The sequence below is a fragment of the Pollicipes pollicipes genome, unplaced genomic scaffold (genome assembly GCF_011947565.3).
Source record: "Pollicipes pollicipes isolate AB1234 unplaced genomic scaffold, Ppol_2.1 Scaffold_4002;HRSCAF=4701_pilon_pilon_pilon, whole genome shotgun sequence".
Taxonomy (NCBI): domain Eukaryota; kingdom Metazoa; phylum Arthropoda; class Thecostraca; order Pollicipedomorpha; family Pollicipedidae; genus Pollicipes; species Pollicipes pollicipes.
Window position 1 is genome coordinate 18,110,787 of NW_023596420.1, and position 19,773 is coordinate 18,130,559.

General features: G+C 54.7%; 2 protein-coding genes across 2 annotated transcripts in view; one reads left to right on the forward strand and one right to left on the reverse strand.

Annotated features, from left to right (window-relative positions):
• Positions 1 to 1,755: 1,755 nt before the first annotated feature.
• Positions 1,756 to 9,257, reverse strand: LOC119093554 (kelch-like protein 18). The gene is given in 13 exon segments (XM_037216517.1): positions 1,756 to 2,068; positions 2,392 to 2,561; positions 2,994 to 3,210; positions 3,486 to 3,708; positions 4,596 to 4,732; positions 5,485 to 5,645; positions 6,084 to 6,158; positions 6,160 to 6,210; positions 6,212 to 6,284; positions 6,698 to 6,838; positions 7,949 to 8,079; positions 8,299 to 8,483; positions 9,177 to 9,257. Coding segments are annotated over 12 exon segments (1,707 nt in total). The 5' UTR covers positions 8,413 to 8,483; positions 9,177 to 9,257; the 3' UTR covers positions 1,756 to 1,854.
• A 3,966-nt stretch (positions 9,258 to 13,223) lies between these two features.
• LOC119093272 (SID1 transmembrane family member 1) overlaps positions 13,224 to 19,773 on the forward strand; it is a 39,815-nt gene continuing 33,265 nt past the window's right edge. The window contains exon 1 of the mRNA XM_037216203.1: positions 13,224 to 13,303. The gene's annotated coding sequence lies outside the window, so the exon portion shown is untranslated. The remainder of the gene's footprint in view (positions 13,304 to 19,773) is intronic.

Genomic DNA, 19,773 nt, shown 5'->3' on the forward strand with positions numbered 1-19,773 from the left:
CGCCGTGGCATATGATGTCTTAGGGTGGCTCAGTTCATATAAGTCCCTTGCTTCCCGAAATGAGATGTTCTCGTGAGTTTTTAGTGCGATGATCTCCTTCTCTCTGGCGTACGCCGGGCATGCGCGATCAAAAGTGGAGTGAGGTTTCTGGTTTTTCCCACAGTTCACACACCACGGGTTCGCTTGCAGTGCACTGATCGCCGGGTGCTCGGAAGAAGCACACATTGCCACATGCTGGCTGGTTACGGCAGAAATCCCTCGTATGTCCAAACATCTGGCACTTAAAACATCCTCATGGGGTTCGGAATAAAAGGCGCCCACCTTCACCTTCAATAGCCTACCCTTACTTCAGATGGTATGTTCAGGACGATTAAAAGTCAGTACGATATTGTTGGTGGGGACCAACTCCGCACCCCTGCGCACCTTGATGCGGCGAGCATGTCACTCCGAACTCGGCAAGGCCGTCGACTATCTCCTCCTCGCTGACATCTTTCAAGTCAAAGCAGTTGATGATACCCTTTGAAGAGTTCTTTGTCCTGTGAACCTCAACGGTCATCGCCACTGGTCATCGCATTTATTGGTGCCAACATGGGAAGGGTGCGTGGTGCACAATATGTCAGCTGATCATCACCTATGAAACAATGGAGTATCATCGAACAGCTCTTGTAACACGATTATGGTCGGCGATTGCCATCCGTCACCATGCACATCCTACTTGCGAAGTGAGCGTGATTCCACCGGTTATCCAGATAAAACGCGAGCAATGCCCCAAGTCCCAGGCAGCGGGACATCGCCAGCCCACCAATCAGTCCTTCAGCGGCACCGATGACCACGCCCCCCCCCCCCCCCCCCGAGACCTTGGTGGGGCCGAAGATCCCCGTTAGTGCGCCGCTGCAGCAGCCGGCGTCTGGCCTCACACACCTTTACGCATGCCGGGACCGTTGGAAAAGTGCAACACACGCAGCCTCGCACAATCACATTGCACACACTCGAGCGGCCACATCGGTGATCACTAACAGCCAATTACAAAGTGTTCTACGTGCCCAAAGGGACGACATCTGCGCAGCACGCCGCTGAAGCAGTGAACACTGCTTACCTGACAGTCGCGCATGTGCCATTTGTATTGCACTTGGCAATGCAAATGGACTGAAACCACGAGGCCAATCACGTGAAGGCAGTAAGCTCATGCCAGAAATGCGCCGACCACTGCGTTCTCACGAACGGCGAGTGCCATCTTCTCACGATGAGAACGGCCTGTCGGCTGTCCATAGAACACACAGCCGCTACCGGGGCAGCGTGCTGACCGCGGTCGCGTCAACGGCTCCCGCAACGACGCAATCCAGAGCCACCTGACTCCAGTATATCACAGGCGGTCAACCGGTCTCCAACGGAGCCCCGGAGCTGCGGTAACGGCGCAGGCGGGCCCGGCCCGGCCAGCAGCGCCGCCACCTATCCACCGCCGACGCCATCCATCGGCGTGCGCGGCCGGACAACAATGTCCGCTCGCCGCTCCGCCGACGAGCAGGCGGCGCCGGGACGCCGGCGGTGCACGCCCAGGCCAGCAGTGCCGCCTCAGTTTGCTCTCCGAGCGTCACGGCGTCACAGCCGAGGGCCCGCTGTCGGCGGCCGACGCCGGACACACCACTGCCGTCCGGCCGGCCGGCGGCTCGCGACACACGGCACGAGGCACACGGCACGCAGCCGGCGGCTTGCGGCACGCCGCACGCGGCCGGCAGCTCGCGGCCAGCGGTTCGCGGTCGGCGGTTCGCGGTCGGTGGTTCGCGGCCCGCGACGCGCGGAAGGTGGCGGTGTCGGGCCGGCGCGCGGCTCTGTCTCTGTCCAGGGCGGCGCGGCTCACTCCAGCACAGGGATGACGCCGACGCCGACGCCACCCTCGTGCGCGCACATGGAGGCGGCCGGCTCCCAGCAGTCGCGCTGCGGGTCGTACACCTCCACCGTGCTGAGGTTGGCGAAGCCGTCGTAGCCGCCGATGCCGTACAGGCGGCCCATGACGGCCACCAGGCTGACGCGGGAGCGGGTGACGTTCATCGGCGCCACGTAACTCCAGCTGGAGGCACACGGGTGGTGCGTGGTCAGCCCAGACGCCTCGCCGAGGCAGCGCGGGGGGAGGGGGAAGGGAAGTGCAACGAAGCTGTCTGCGCCCAGAAAAGCAGGCGTTATTTCATAAAGACCAAGATAAGACGGGAGACCTCTCAACTGGTATCTCACGAGCGACGGGGACCTACAAACAGACAGCGAGCGCCCTGTAGAACCGTACTTCCCACCGCCTCCGTCCCGGGCACTCCACGCGGGCTGGCCCAGCCGCGCCTCATCGGCCCAGTGCCCGGGGACGGAGGCACGGCAGCGACCGGCCGCCGGCGCACAGCCCACCTGTTGGTGACCGGGTCGTATGCCTCGACGGTGCGCAGGAAAACGGAGCCGTCGTAGCCGCCGCACACGTACAGTTTGCCGTTGAGCGCCGCCGCGCCCAGCCGACACCGCTTGGTGAGCATCGGAGGTCCGCAGCACCAGACGCCCTTCTGCGGGTCGTAGCACTCCACCTGGCGGGTGACCGTGGACGCGTCACGGGTAGCGTCAGCGACACTCAGCACCCTTCTGCGGGTCGTAGCACTCCACCTGGCGGTGACCGTGGACGTGCCACGGCAGCGTCAGCGACACTCAGCACCCTTCTGTGTGGCTGCCACACTTCACACGAAGCACGCATGCACTGGATAGCATCGACGTCCTCCAACAGAACAGGAGAGAGCGGATTTCACCGTGAAACGGGAGGACATCGAACCCTTGCCCATAACTTACCCAGCATGTCCCTGGCGACCATGCCATTCCAGGTAAGTTTTAAGGTCTAGATGGAATGTCATTTTAAATTGGGGTAATTCCCTGCGCACTGGACCGAAGGATATCATGCACTGTGAACTGCTCACACTCAACACGACACACAGGAAGACTGCAGAGCGCGCGCCACCGGCCCGTACCGTCTCGAAGATGGAGAGACCGTCATGACCCCCGAGCACGAAAATCTTGCCCTCGAAGGCCACGACGCCGGCGGCCGAGCGCTGGCGAATCATCGAGGTCACGGGCGTCCACCGGTTCAGCTTGCTGTCGTACTTCTCCACCGAGTTGAGGGACGTGCTGCCGTCGTAGCCGCCGCACACGTAGATCTCGTGGTTGAGCGTCACAGCACCCAGCGCGCTGTCCGTGAGCATGAATGAATAGTCGTGAACCCTTTAACGTCGGACGCGGACGAAACGCTGCGCCACATATGCAAACAGAAAAGGAAAGCTGATATAACAATCTGGACATCCCTGATTAATGGAAGATACCTCCTCCCCATCAAATGAAACTAATGACCCCAGAAACCCAACATCTGCTGTTGCACACGCAGATCCGTCACAAGCGTTACGGTATATCTACAGAGCTCGACAGCAGCGGCGGGACAGAGCGGCAGGCGCGCACGCTCGGCTGACCTGCGCCGGTAGTTCATCGGCTTGGCCTCCTCCCAGGTGCGTGACCTGGGGTCAAACACCTCGACGGTGGCGAGCCGGTCGGTGCCGTTGAATCCACCGATGGCGTACAGGCGGCCGTTCATCGTGGCCACGCCGACGCGGGACCGGTTGCCGGACATCTTCTCGGCCATGGTCCAGCGGCCGGTCACCGGGTGGAACACCTCCACCGTGCTCAGCGATCCTCCTGCGCGCGCCGGCCGCAGCTCACAGCACGGTCACACGGGGGGGGGGGCAGTCACAGAGGTCACAGAACGGCCGACCGGTCACAGGACGAGGGGGGGGGGTCAAAGGGAAAGACGGTCTCGGAGGAAGACGGTCACAACGGGAGGGACGATCGCGGAGGGAAAGACGGTCACAGAGGAAGACGGTCACAATGGGAGGGGGACGCTCGCGGAGGGAAAGACGGTCACGGAGGAAGACGGTCACAATGGGAGGGGGACGCTCGCGGAGGGAAAGACGGTCACAGTGGAACGGACGGTCCCAGACCGACCGACCGGTTACAGTGGGATGAACCGTCACAGGGGGGGGGGGGGGGGGGTAGCCAGTCGCAAAAGTCACGTAACAGCCCGACCGGCCACAGAACGGGGAAGGAGCGGTCACAGAGGAAAAATGGTCAGCGGGAAAGATGGTCACAAGAGGAAAAGACAGCCACAGTGGGAGGGGCGGTCACAAAGGGGAGAGTGACCAGTCAGAGAGCACAGGCTTGAAGCACGACATAGCTCGCCATCGGACGACGGGATCAGATCGGGAGGAATTCAAGCGCGAGGGATGTTCACAAACGGCGGCTAATGTCTGCCTCTAAATTCTGTGAACGTACGGAGATACCGCTATGCAGACACGCCGAACATAACGACTGTCAGTCTGGCACAGGCTCGATGGATGCGCGTGCTCCGACAGGGTGCCTCACGCCGGACGTGGAGAGCGAACCGCACCACCGAGGTACTCCCCACCGTCCAAAGCCCAGGTCCCGACGCATGCCGCCACAGCGGGCGGGTGTGCTGTGCGCCCGCTGGCGGCTCGCTGGGACGGCGGACCGGACAGGTCGCAGCTCCAGCCGGCCGGAGCCCTCACCGCTCTTGGCCAGGCCGCCGACGGCGTACATCAGACCGACGATGTCGATGCAGCAGCGCGGACGTGACGTAAAGCTGCGCATGGCCGCGCGCCGCTCCGGCATCAGCATGTAGTCACGCGCCTCGTCCAGTAGGTCCCTGCGGCCGGACAACACCAGGCCGGCCGTCAGTCGGCGGTGCGTGGCGGCCCCGGCACCGGCGGAGGGCAAGCACCAGGGTCTAGTCACACGGCGGCCGCGGCACCGGCGGAGGGCGAGCACCAGGGTCTGGTCACACGACGGCCAGGGCACCGGAGGAGGGCGAGCACCAGGGTCTGGTCACACGGCGGCCGAGGCACCGCCGGAGGGCGAGCACCAGGGTCTGGTCACACGGCGGCCGCGGCACCGCCTGAGGGCGAGCACCAGGGTCTGGTCACACGGCGGCCAGGGCACCGGAGGAGGGCGAGCACCAGGGTCTGGTCACACGACGGCCGGGGCACCGGAGGAGGGCGAGCACCAGGGTCTGGTCACACGACGGCCAGGGCACCGGAGGAGGGCGAGCACCAGGGTCTGGTCAAACGGCGGCAGTACGTGACGGCATGTCAGCCCGGCAATGACTACCCCGCTACCGGCCATATATACTACGTCCCAACACGGGAAGGTCGGCTGGCTGGCTTGTCTGGGACGGCTAGCTGGCTTGTCATGCGTGAAACGCGGGCTGCGTCCGCCCGTGACCGGAGACGGCAGTGAGAGGGCATTACACTGACCTGCAGAGGTGAGAAGGCACTACACTGACCTGCAGAGATGAGAAGGCGCTACACCGACCTGCAGGGGTGAAAGGGCACTACACTGACCCGCAAAGGGGAGAGGACACTACACTGACCTGCACAGGTGAGAGGGCACTACACCGACCTGCAGAGGTGAGAGCTGCGGATCAGGGGCTCGGTGGCCACGTGATCGGTCAGGTACTGCGGCGTCAGCAGCGGCATGCGCACCAGCGTCAGCAGGCCGGCCAGACACTCGGGCCGCTGCTCGGTGTCGTGCTTCACCCACCTCAGTACGGCTTCGAACACCTGGCGGCGGCGGCGGGGCGCGGCGTCAGCGGGACCGGCCCGGCCGCCGGCCTCGCCGCGCGGCGGGCGGCCCGGCGCTCCACCACGCCCTCCGCCGCTGCTGGCTGTGGGATAGTCAACACATTCTCCGCTCCTCGTCACTGATAAGCAGCCCCCACTACAGCCAGTGCCAACTACCGTCCCGCCACCGTTGGTGCTCATGTTACGGCCACGACGTCACTCAAATCCACACTAGTCCCCTTGCTATTCATACCCACTCTGTGTCCGTGCACACACCAGCTCCTGTGCGGTTTCTGTTTGCTTGCCTGCTGCTGTCCTATTCCCTCCGTCCGTGAGCAGTCGCTCCTGTTCCAATGCCGTCCGTTCCCTGGTCGTCTCCTCCGCGCGTGCACCCGCTGTCCCATACGCGCCCCTCCCCGAGCCCGCCGGCGCGCGTACCAACTCCTCGGACTCGACGTGCAGCTCATCCCTGCTGATGATGTCGCGCAGTTCCCGCTCCTCCAGCTGCAGGAAACTCGTCGCCTTCGGTGACGGCGCCGAACCGCTTCTGGATGTACGCGTCGGCACGCCTTCACCAGCGCCGTGCAGTGCAGGTCGCAGCCAAACTTGCGGATGCCCAGCGCGTTACCGGGCGCCAGCCTGGCAGACACAAGTGCCCAGTCACTGCTCGCCGCCGCCGGTCTCCGCGTACAGACGCAGTCTAATGATGATGGATGGGTGGGGGGGGGGGGGGGAGGGGCAGTCATACACACCCAGTCACTATGTGGTGGTGCCAATGAGGTCTCTTCTCAGAGCACAAGTGGACAGAGGATGCACAAAGCTGGATATTGCATTACATGGAACAGGAATGTGGGGGGGGGGGGGGGGGGGCAGCCACATGAAGGGATGTAAGGACAGGAGAAGGTTGAAATCATCCCATCACGTCAGTGGACTAAATGCATGATCTATGTGCATGCACCATGTGCACAATCTAGCCCTCTAGTATGCCACCCATTTCATTTAGCAATGGACTCGAGTGGCAAGGCCATCCAAGACCATCCTGCCCCACTCACTCCTTGATGAGGTGCTTAGCACAGGCATCCCGGACGGCCGTCAGCTGGAGGAACGCTGCACCCATCATCAGGTTCTGCACGTTGCTGTTGTTTATGAGAATCCGACCGCTGTAGGCGAAGTTGATGAGCGATTCCAATGCACTGGAGAACAAAACAACAATGATGAAGAAACTTGCAGAACTGCTGAAAGGAGTAGGTGGCGAGTAAGGCATTAATGAACACAACAATCATGTAAAGAAATACATGTACATCAAATGATACAAATGTCGGAAGTATCACCACTTGTGCCACGTCAGACATGGGGGCGGAGCTATTTTCGACACCTTGCTTCGCGAAGCCACAAATTATCCTCCAATGACTTTGGATTCAGATTCAGCTTTGGCCTTCAGCCATTTTCCATGGCTGTCTTCAGCGGCCTCAAACCATCTTTATCACATGGTTCCAGCTTCTCCTATTAACAACTTTTGCCTCACGGCTTCAGTTCTGCCTTGAAGCAAATTTAAAATGTTTCATCTTTGTTATCTTGCCAAACCATGCAGATACCCATGATGTAGTAAAAATAGACTTGCCTATCAATTTAACCCCAATAACACACAGCTTTTCCTGACTGTGATGGATACATGGCTGAAAGCCAAAACCATCCATTCATTCTTAGGCCCAACAAAGACATGGGGACAGTCAGACAACTTCCTATATGAAACAAAGTATACACAAGAACATGGAAGATGATGGAGACAGTTTGAAAACCTTGTCTCAATCACTCCTCTAGATCCTTGTCTTTCCTGATTCTACATGGCATTAGCAGACATGGAAAGTCTGAAAAGTTTTTGCTGCCAAACATAATGTTGTGCTCTAGATTAAGTTTCTGCTATAGCCTCATGATCTAGAAGTGATGGTGGCCTGAGTCTGGTCTCACATTTTCTACATAAGGAGCTGCTGGCTTCATCTTTGCATGCACAAGGTTAGAGCTTTCAAGCCATGGGCTTCAGATTCTGTTTCATGTTTTTAAAATACAAAGTGACTATTACCAATATTGCCTTTGTAGTTTCAACTCCACAGTTACCAACCTCAGCTTCAACTTCATATCACCATCTTGGCCTCACATATAGCTGCAAAGCCAGGCCCCTGGCTTTGTCTCCAGGCCTGGCCACCATTATTTTAGCCTTATGCAGTTCACAAATGTGAACACATAATATGTACACACATAATATTCATGTGACACTCCAATATTTGAACACAGAATGATGATACCTGGTGTCAATCTCCTTCATCTCTATTTCTGATAGCTTGCTTTCCACCATGTCATGCAGGAACATGGCATTGAAGTATGGTATGTTGGCAGACAGAACAAGCTTGTGAGCAGTGAAGGACTGACCATCCACCTGGAACACAGTGGTATGCAGGCTGCCAATAACTGGCTCTCACAGTCTGATCAGTACAGGTTGGTACCTGCTCATATATTATTATGTTGATTGCATGACATATCCCTCTTTTGCTAATAAGAACCATAATCTGACCAATGTCTCCAATGACAGGAATATACCTTCAGTGTAACATCATATATCATCATATCATCATCATATCCTTCCATCATTATATACCTTAAGTGTAACATCACACAGCTTTCCCTTTCTTCTTATTTCTTCCATGACTGGAAAACCTTTTTCAAAAAGGTCACTTTGTACAAAAATTGTATGATCCCTGCTTGCAGCCATTGGGACTTCCTGAAACTTATATTTATGGTTTATTATATTCTTGACATTCAACTACAACTTGCAATACTGACCTGAAAACAAGCATCATTAGGTCAGCAACAAATAGGACATTGCTTTGTTGTCTTTTGATAATTCTCATTTTTCCTAGTCCAAGTTTTTCCTGATGGTGGACCTGCCTTCATGACAAGCAAGATGTTTTGTACACTGGGAAGTAAAGGTTATGCCACAGGGAGGAAGGGGTATACCAATATGCAAGTAATGGTAAATCTTCAGATTGACATTTAAGGAACATGTGTGGGTAACTCTTACACATCAATAACAGGATCAGGGTAAAACAAGACCAAAATCCCTGTGCATAACTACCCTCCCATTTTGAGGTCATTAAGGCTGGCTTTTGCCTACATCTGACATTCCTGACAGCACAACACAACCAGAACATAGAAGCTGAAAGAGCATAAAGGGAGTGTGAATTCACATGGCACAGCCAATACATTAACAGGGGAAGAAATTAAAAATAGTGAAAAATGTGTGCTGCAGTTATCAATAGCACCTGCATCCTGTATCCTCTCAACATAACTGATCTGTCTGATGCTGCAGATCAGAGCTTCACAGCAAAAATATAAAAAAACTTTGCCCGACGCAGAGCCCCGCTGCTTTTGGTCGTTAACATTCTTTTTCACGCACGACTGGCCTGACGTCAACTGTTCCAAATAATGGTGGTATATTTCCCAATACAGCACCATAGCGCCCGCAACCCCACTTACCGCAGCTACCAAGGTGGACACTAACTGACTTACAACAGCAATATCAAGCTTTATTTGACTTATATAAAATAGGTCACGATTGTACATAAACATGAAGTAAATAAAAGCTGCGCCTCCATAGTACCTTCCATACCACAACATCTACCAAAGACCTGTTCGAAGCTACCTATGATGCGCTGGCACGCTGTCAAAATTGCCCATGTTGTGTTTGATGCAGGCAACCAATCCCCAAGCTGATTAGCCACTGCCCTCAAACCACTACCACCCAACGTTATTTTAGCCGTACGCGTAGCGTTCTGCTCCTGACGGCGCGCATTTTTAGATCCCATTCCCTGAAGATTTTTCTTGACGCATATATCTGGAGATAAACCTGGGAGCTTCAGACCGCGTTCGAGCTGTCCTTAACACGTTTGTCAGCACCAATCAATGCTCAGTATCCTCCCTGTGCACGTCACATGACCACAAAAGGAGGCGTTCATATTGTCCCAGGTACAGAATGTCCAAAGGTATAGAATGTCCGAAGTACAGAATGTCTCTGTACCTTGGACATCTGTACATTCGGCATTATGGTACTCCTTCCCCTCTGCACCATGTTGGAAGTTACTTCTCATTTTGGACATTGTGTGCTTTGGGCATTATGAACTTTGGACATTCTTCACCTTAATCATTCTGTACTTTGGACATTCTGAACCTTTGGACGTTCTGTACCTGGGACAATATGATACCGACCCGACAAAAAATCCTGGCAAGCATCGTCAGCAGGCGCTGGACGTCACATACAACTGACTTGTTGTGGGTGGGTCCGTATCATAATGCCCCAATGTCCAGAATGTCCAAAGTGCAGAATGGCCGAAGTGCGGAATGTCCAATGTACATATTGTCCAGGTGCAGAATGTCCAAAGATCAAAGCTTCCAAACTAGTTGCTAGATCGGCCTCAAGGTATGAATAATCGCCTTTATTGGCAGGCGGCGATTGCCCCAACCCAGCGCCGACCGCGCGCATACAGTCGACACCATCACGAATATCACGCGGCTGTGGCTGGCCGGCCGGATTACTAGCTTAGTAACAAATCTATGTCTGCTCCATGACGGAATGGAGCCGGCTGGGGGTGCCACGCCGGGCACCAGTCGCTGATTGTCAAAGTTGAGCACGGTAAGGCTTGCCTGCATTTGTGGGCTGCGAAAACATACTGAAAGCAGACGGAATATGAAATGAAATTATAGTCGCGCTATGTCCGAAAATCTTTTTGGCGAAATCGACACCAGCAGTGGGCAATTCTGGATGCCAGTATTGACTGCTCGATTGTCAGTATCATGCAGACATCATAAGTTCGGGTTAATAATTGCAAACAAATTCAGATAACAAATAAGTGTGAGTTAATGACAGTTTCCGGCATGATACACCAGCATTGTGATTGGTATGGGATGGGTTTTCAGCAGTAGCAAGCTAATATCAAAAATGTTTCGTGGTCAGTAGTGGTATCATTGAATGAGGTGGAATATTCTTCAATATGGTATTATAAAAACAGCCCATATCCAACACGTGCTGAGAGCTGATCAAAACTCAGACGGTTAAATTTTAAGTCATAGATGATCAGTACCAAGAATAAAATCAAGATGTTCCAGGCAATGACTAAGCGTCATTTCTAGATGTACTTCACATGAAAAACGCTGCTCATGCGTGTTGCGCCCCGGTCGGCCGGCGCGCCGGCCGCCCTTCGGGCCCCAGGACTCCGGCGGTTGTCAGGCTCCAGTCGCGAAGCCCCACCCCTCCCCGCCGAGCGTCAGGTGCGGGCGGCTCCGAGCGAGAAATGGACTCTCCGCGCTGCCCGGTCTGCAGAAACTGTGGCACCCGTCATGCACGATCTGATCTCTGCGTGGCTGCGGATCGGGTCGTGCTACAACTGCGGCAGAACGAGTCACACCTCCAGGATGTGCCGCAACGCGCGCCAGTCACATGAGACATCTGCCTCTGTGGTTACGCTCGCGACCGCATCAACGGGATTCGCAACCGACTGTCAGCGTGTCCGTGTCAGGTCGTAAGACGGCCAAGATGACGCGCTTCCGGACGCCGGAGCCGACGTGTCAGTCGCTGGGTTAGACTTTGCCGCCGAACTCATTGACGAGATGGGCGATAACTTCCAGCCCGCCGTCGACCCATCCCCGCGCTGTGGACGGACACGTGACGCGCTCGCGCGGGAGTCTGCCCGTCCGAATCAATCCTGGGCGACGTAGCGGTGTTGACACGGTGCATATCATCCCAGGAGTGTCACGACTCCTCCTCTCGTGGCGCACTGCCGTCCGTCTTCGTATTGTACCTCCCAATTACCCACGGCAGGATAAATGCAGTCAGTCGGGGTGCCGGACCGCCCGGCGCAGCCGCTAGTCAGCCGCCGCCGCCCAACCCAGCCGCGGCTGAGATGCGCGCGGCCGCGCCGCAGTCAGCCCCCTCCCCTACCGAAACCGGAGACGAGGACGGGACGCCGCGAGCGCAACCGGCCGGGGGAGGGACCGTCGGATGGGCCGACCTCCGACGACGGTGACGGCGGAGACGGGCCGGCCGGCCCTCCTCAGCGGACCCACACACCGCCCGATCGGCGCTGCCCTCTACAATCCCCTTGCAGCACGCAGCGTCCCCAAGCGCCTCAGAGCTGCCTCCACGATCACATCTCTTCCGAGCGTGACCGAGAATGCAGCGCCACTTCACGAGTTTTCCGACGTGTTGGACGGCAAAGCACGAACCATGCCAGGAGAAGAATACCAATCCATCTGCGAGAAGACCGCCACCCCCCTTCGCCGTGCGCTCGTCACGCAGGTGCCGATAGCTCTGAGAGAGGCCCCTGCGCCACGAGCTCGAAAACTCAAGCGTGACGGCCACCATCGAGCCCGTTATAGAGTCAACTGAGTGGTGCGCGCCCATCGTAGTGGCCCCTAAGAAGGACGGCATGGACATTCGACTGTGTGGGCCTTTCAAAGCTGAAAAGGTCCGTTGGCGGGAGCTGTGCCAATGTAACACGCCTGCTGAGTGTGTTGCGCATCCATCACAGCGTCGGACGCTTAATGGTTTAGCGTGTTCGACGCCACCAAAGGATATCACCAGTGTCTTCTAGACGAAGACAGCCGAAAGCTGACGCCGTTCATTACACATTCGGGAGCTTACCGCTATCTGCGCGTGCCCTATGGCGTCTCGTCAATTAGCGAGATTACAATCGGCGCATGGACGAGTGGTTTCGGGACGTGGACGGCATCCAACGTGTCGTGGACGACGTCATCATCTTCAGCAAGACGCGAGAAGAACACGTCACCCGAGTCCGGAAGTTTTTTGACGAGGTGCCGTGCCCGCGGTGTCTCCCCGAACCCCTCCAAGACGCAGCACATAAAGACCAGCGTCAGATTCGCCGGCTTCATCGCGTCCCAAGACGGCTACGTGCCGGACCAGGCCCTGACGAACGCCATAGCGGCGTTCCCTGCACCGAAATCGCTCACTGACGAGCTTTTTCGGCCTCGTCAACCATGTGGCGCCATTGAACGAGGAGACGACTAAGCTGCTGGAACCGTTGCGCCAACTGAGCGCAAAGAGAACCTTTATCTGGGACACCTGTCACGAGGTGGCGATCCAGGCGGCGAGGGAGGCGCTGTCTTCCGACCGTCCGCCTACGGACGCCAGCCCACTCCAGGGGCTCGGGTTTCTGCTGCAACAAAAGCAGCCGGACGGTGCCTGGAAAGTCCTTCGGACGGGGACTTCAGTCGCTCTCCAAAATTCAGCCACTGGCCGCTGGTACCGGTATGGCATCATCACGAAGATCGGCCCTCACCGGCGCTACTTCATCCGCCTGCCCAGCGGCCGGGTGTTGACACGGAACCGGCGTCACATCCGCAGCGGTACGCCCCCAGCCGGCCAGACCCGGCCGAGCTCTCGCAGCTGCCAGCGGCCGCGCCCCCGGCGCCGGCGGCCGCGGCGGGCACACCGCCCCCGCCCGAGCCGGTCCCCGCGGGGGATTCGGGACGCCTGAGTGCGCCGACCACAGGTCCAACTCCGGCTGGAGAGGCGACGTCCGACGTCTTCCCGGCGCCGCCGCGACGGTCTGCACGGCTACCCGGCGTCGCGAACATCTAACTGAGACCATGTGAGTGAGTGGCCAGGCACACCGTGTGCGGTAGATTTAGTATTTTCTATAGATTTAGTATTCGACCCCGCACTTTATTTTCGCACTGTAGCCTCCGCGCTCCGCCGCCGTCTTCCCACCGGCCCGCGGTCGCGTCTCCCGCCCATACTTGTGTTCAATTATCGTAGAGTACACTCTCATCCCTCGCGTATATAAAAAATGAAATTGTGTTCGTCATTCGATCGCGTCCCGCGGGCTGAATGACTGTGTGTGTGTGGGGGGGGGGGGGGGGGGGGCGGGTGCGAGTACCGAGTATATCGCGCGAGTAGTAGTATCTAGACCGAACGGTAGATGGCAGAGCGTCTGGCGAAGTACAGAAATACAGTCTACAGTCATAGTTCCGACCGCCGAATCTTGGGCACCTTCGCGGAGACAGACTCGAACACTAAACATTGAGGACATCGCGAAGGCAGATCGTAGATCGATGTGTTTGATCCAAATTTGAAGATGAAAATTTGATTGTGTCCCACCATTCGGTTAAAACTTATTAGTGGTACAAGTTATGTAACATGTTTTTTAACATGCGCGCTCTCAAATCTTAACAAAAACCTCGACACCAGGCATTGCAGTCTCCATTATCCGCGGAGCGTTAGCCCAGTAGTGCTAACCTTTAGCCGTGGCCCGGAGGACGCTCCTGAAATTATTACCTTTAAACACTGCAATCAACTATTAATACCAGTATGTGGCGCAATTACGAGCATGCGCACTCTAAAATCTAAGAAACGCAAGCCTCGGCCCCCGGCGTTGCAGTCCCCATAGGGTGCGCAGCGTCTGCCTAGCAGCTGATACTAAGCGCTGGGCCAATAGGTGGACAAAAATGACGATGTTCCTGAAAAAACTATTCTTGAGCGCTCCATGACATCATGGTCTTACATTAACAAGGCGGTCTGAGCGCATATTTTACGTGTGCAATTTTTTGACTGATAAAAAGAACGGATTGGCCCTTAAAGCACCGTGAAGTGGGGCTGGAATCTGGTGGTTGTGCTGGAAAAGTGAAGGGTAGGATATCTATGTTTTGTGTTTTTGCAAGTATTTATCTATCCAGAAGACGCGGCGGCGCCTGCCGTCTGGTGGCACTTGCAGTGGACGAAACTTTTCGGTTTTACGGAAGCTGCAAACCAGACCCATCCTTGTCCTTGCTCTCGAGGATGCGGGCGGGTATCCTCAAGCCTTTTGATGTGATTTGGTTCACTAGTACACTCTGGAAAATGAACGTTCCCAGGAAAACATGGCTTGAACTTGCCTCGTTTTTTAAGCCTATTTCGACCCATCCTATTCAACAATAATGAGATCCCACTTTACTCAACAATAATGACGCTCCTTATTTCCTTCCGGGTAAACGGGCTTCTTGAGTAGAATATCAGGGGTACATTGCCGTTTCCGTTCAAGGGCTGAATGGCCATTCCGTCCCATCTCAAAGTGTCTTCTGGCTGTCATTCTGGCGACGCGGGGTGGGATCTCCTGGTCGATCCGGAGGCCATTAGAAGGATATATCAAATCACATTGTTCCCATCCCTGATACGGAAGGTCTTCTGATCCGCGGAGTTAGCTCCGGATCAACACAGAAACCCTCATTGACGCAAACAACATCCCTGATCACTGCAGATAGTCCAATAATTGTCACATAGACTCTAGTTCCGTGCTTTTCTGTGTCTTAAGAGATATTGAGTTCTCCCTGACCGTAGATTGTAGATGAAGTGAGGCTTCTAATTTGTATTGACATGGCTAACCCACGTTCGTCTCAATATGCTCTAGATCCTGTCATAACTGATCTACGGATAAGAAAACTGCGTAATATGGTCTCGACCATGCGCTCTCCCCAAGTCATGGCAACAACAGCCTCGACGCCCGGCGTTGCAGTCTCCAGCGCGCGCGGTGTCAGGCTTCGCGGCTGTAACACTAAGTGATGGCCGATGAGCGGATGAAAAAGATGACGCATCTTAAGGGCGACGTCTGGTGAACTAGGTAATCGGCATGCATGTTAAATATAGTGCAAAAGTAGGCCAAATGAGCCTTGATCTGAAAAGTGGAGGGGGGGGGGCAGTTAACATTGCTAGCCCCCCCCCCACCTTGAAGAGTGGGGGGGGGGCTAGGGGGGGGGCTAGGGGGGGAGGCATGGTCCCCTGGCACCCCGTTCCTACGCCATGGTCTCAATGGACCAAAAGTAAAATAACAGAATAGAGTGGAATACACAATGTATGGTGTATGGTTCTGTGTGCACAGGATGTTCACAAATGTCTTGTACCTTTTCCAGTGAAACTGTATGTGAGAAGAACAATGCATGACACTTAGGCTTGTTTAATGAACACCTGGGGACGCATGTTTACGCATGTTTACGGTTACATGTTTACGCGTACGCTCACAATTAGGGGAGGAAGTAGTCGACATACGTGCACCAGTGACACACATCATAACATACTTAAAACTTTTAAGCGTACATTTCAGCAGAGGCATAAGCCAACGCGGACTAAGGATATAAGAATCGCTGCGTATCGGTAAACATTAACAGAGGACAAACTCGCAAGCTCCGTCGTGACATATTGATCGTTAGCGCTGTTGCTCAGGTAAGGTACGTTCAGCAATACCTGTCTGCTGTTTGATTGGGACACTGATTTCCTGTACCGAATTGCTTTCTGATCTGCGATACAGCCCATCGAAACCTTCCGGCATAGCCGTTGATGTCTCGTGCAAGCCTTATCATAGTGCCGGGTGCCCTGAAATCAGGGTATGGAAGCTTGCATCCTTGATTTTTAAAATACTTTTTGTCGGGATCTGCACAGATTAACAACAGTTGCGATCATTCACAGGCCTTTTGAGTTGCGCGTTTTGCGATAACTTATATACTGACCACGTGTACTACCTAGAACTATTGAATTATCATAATACTTTTGAAATATTGGTGTAGAATCTTGGCGTAGCTAAGTGTCTCCCGTGGTACTGACATACCTGTGTTTTTGGCATACATTTCATAATTGTGAGAAAAAATCGTGCGTGCGGGCGTGCATGCGTGCGTGCGTGCGTGCGTGCGTGCGTGCGTGCGTGCGTGCGTGCGTGTGTGTGTGTGTGTGTGGTGTGTGTGTGTGTGTGGTGGTGTGTGTGTTGTGTGTGTGTGTGTGTGTGTGTGTGTGTGTGTGTGTGTGTGTGTGTGGTGTGTGTGTGTGTGTGTGTGGTGTGTGTGTGTGTGTGTGTGTGTGTGTGTATGTTGTGGTGTGTGTGGGTGTGTGTGTGTGTGTGTGTGGTGTGTGTGTGTGTGTGTGTGTGTGTGTGTTACAGTACTGTTGTAAACAGTGACGGTTGCCGCACGCGTAAAGCTTTGCCTTTTTCTTATAATGAGTGATAGAATTCTGGGCTTGTCCTCATGCGATGAACAGAGGCAGTGTCACCGACTTCCCTTGTAGGGCGAGCATATCTGAAAAACTGAAGTTGTCCTCAGATTTCGCCCACTTTACAAACTAACTTCCTTGATATCGGAAACTAACCACAGCCACTTCTCAGCCTGGCGAGATCTTATGACTTGCTAATCAGTGCCTCCTCTTGGACTGGTGGGACATTTAATAGCGGAAACGCCGCCATAGCTCAATTATTTAGTGCGTGCTGCCCAGCCCACATGTGGCAGTGTGGGTAGGCTTGAGTCCCCCTGTTATTCGCCCTCAGCGCTCCACATTCGCTATTTGCATGTATTTGGAGTCACATCGCGGCTGGACCCCTCCACACACAACGGCGAACCGCCGCACACAGCGCCGACAGAGAGACTCCCTCTACGCGCCCCGAGCAGCACCTCTTATCCTCCTTTCGAGCCCACCCGCAACTCAATCGGCGTGCGACTCGCCGGCACCCCCGCTTCCCACGCCACCCGCGTCCACGCGCAGCTTCCGGGCTGGCCGTAGGGCCGGGGTCGCAGGGACGGTGAACCAATAAAACCATAAATTTCAAGCAAAACTCGACGGCGTACCGCTACATTGCCCCATTTCCTTTACGGGTCTCATCCGGGGGAGTAGAAGGTTCTTCCGAAGTCTCTTGAGCGTGGGCAGTTTGAGCGTGGGTATTCCACGTATAGATCTTCCGGACGTTAAGACCTCTGAACATAGCTTTTCTGATCCTCATCTTTCCTACCTCGGGAGACAAGCTCACCGTTGCTGCTCCGTCAGCGGCGAAACTGCTTCGTTGGTTTAAGATTACTGGCTTCTATGGACAGCCGTAGAGGACAACAGCCATGTTTTGACAACTTGGATGTATTGTTATGCGTTTGGCCCCCTCATTCAAGGTTACTAGTTCACCACTTGACCGGTGTCACGTTTACGCACTGAAACTAGACTTTAACACAGTTTAACATTTACGCACTCCCCTATTCTGGATTTTTGTTGTCGACATTGATCTACATGAACATTAATGCATGGCCCAGTTCAATGAGGACTCACATGTCACATGCCTCGGTGCCCGCTTCAAAAGGACCAGGCCTGGAAGACCCCCCCCCCCTTCCCCTCTGAAAGGAGACTTCATGCTGTTCAGGAAGCCCTCTGGAAAAGCCTTTCCTGAACTTATATCTCCTGGCGCCGCCTCTGCCAGACCCAATTAATTGACATGGGGAATCCACGTCAATGAAAAGTCTCCACCAATCTCTTCATGTACCAGCCGATTGTTCTAAATAGTATCATGTGCAGTATCTTGAACACAAATGGCTATTCATTGAACCATATTCTTTTATTTGTAATGTAGCGTGCTTTGTAATATGTTACACATTTGACCTAGACCCCAGTGATAAATGATCGGAAACAGACTATTAACCCGATAGGAGGCATAAATTATTGATACCCATACTTTCCCCCTTCTTGGAAGGTTTACTCCTTTGGACGCTGTAGGCTAATTGTGGTGAAAACGTGACAGTGATCACTTAGAATAAGCAACAGTTGCAACAAGAGGTTCTGGTTGCATAAAGCTATGACCAAACTGCGAACACGCCCCCGGTCAGACACAGAACAAGTTCCACGCCGGCTAATGGCAGCGACGCGACGCTTTCACAGCAGCTCCGCGCGTGTCCACGGTACTAGTATTGTATTCAACGATCACTTGCAAGTCGAGCGCGGCCTCGCCGAGCAACAGCATCCGACACCATCTCTACACCGACGTGGGAAATGAATCCGTTGCTACGCGGCCCACCGACCGCATACTTGTAATGCTCGCACTGGCGTCAACTGTATGTGCGAGGCCGACGCTGGGCGGAGCAGCGCTGCCTACCAATAACGGCGATTACTCACACCCTGGCGGTCGCTCCCAAGAACTATTTTGGAAGCTCTGGTTGGACAATACGTTCATTGGACATTCTGTGCTTTGGGACATTCTGTACCTTGGACATTCTGTACATTGGCCTTATGAGACGGGGCCCTTCCACTCTGCGCCATTTTGAAAGTTATCCCTCAACTTGGACATCGTGCACCTTGGACATAATGAGCTTTGAACATTCTGTACCTTGGACATTCTGTACTTTGGACATTCTGCACCTTTGGAAATTCTGTACCTTGGACAATATGAATGCCTTCTTTTTTGTCAGTCTGTCAGCATGGAGAGAAAGCTTTACCAGATTAAGAAATCACTTACGAAGAAGCGGGAGTTTGATTTGACAGCTCTTGCGTTTGCAGTCGCGTTAGGTGGGAGGGAGCACTTGTCTCAAATTTTCCCCATTAATTGTTATCTGATAACGTAGTACGTGCGGTGCTTTCTCCCCCGTTTTTATGTCGCCATCTCCGCCTCTAGAACATGTGGTGTCGGAGTTCTTTTCAGAGCTGTGACACCTTTGTTTTTGCTGCTTAACAGTCCCTTACATGTACGTTTTGCGTATTTTTCCTTCTTTTGTCCAAGTGTTTCCCATACAAAAAACACTCTCGCCCGTTGTGTTCCTTCGCGCGTGTTACTTCGTAACCCAGGGCAACGACAGAGTGGGCGAAGTCATGGTGCCGGCTAAGGAAACCGCATCTTCGACGACAACAGAATGTAGCTGGATTCCGATGGGGGCGGCATTCCTCCTGGTAAGATTCCTTGGTCCCACTGAGTTCCAGGAACCTCAGCGCCTACGAGGTTCTCGGCGAACTTACAATCTTCCAGGATCCGGTGTAACCCAGGCCGCGGCAGTGGGAATAGTGCTCCGCTTCTGAAAATCAAGGACGTAAGTCAGACTAAGGCCCTCTTGGCATGGCCATTTTCGGGGCCGAGACGTGAGGGTCTTCCTCACTGACAAGCTTCAACCAGGTGGAAGGGGTGCTCTACACCCCGGGCTTGGTGGAGGACTCGGCGATCGAACAATCTGGAGGTGAGCACGTCTCGGGGAGTAACATCCTGCGTAGCACGTCTCGGGGAGTAACAATCCTGGAGGTGAGCACGTCTCGGGGAGTAGAGTAACAATCCTGGAGGTGGAGCACGTCTCGGGGAGTAACAAT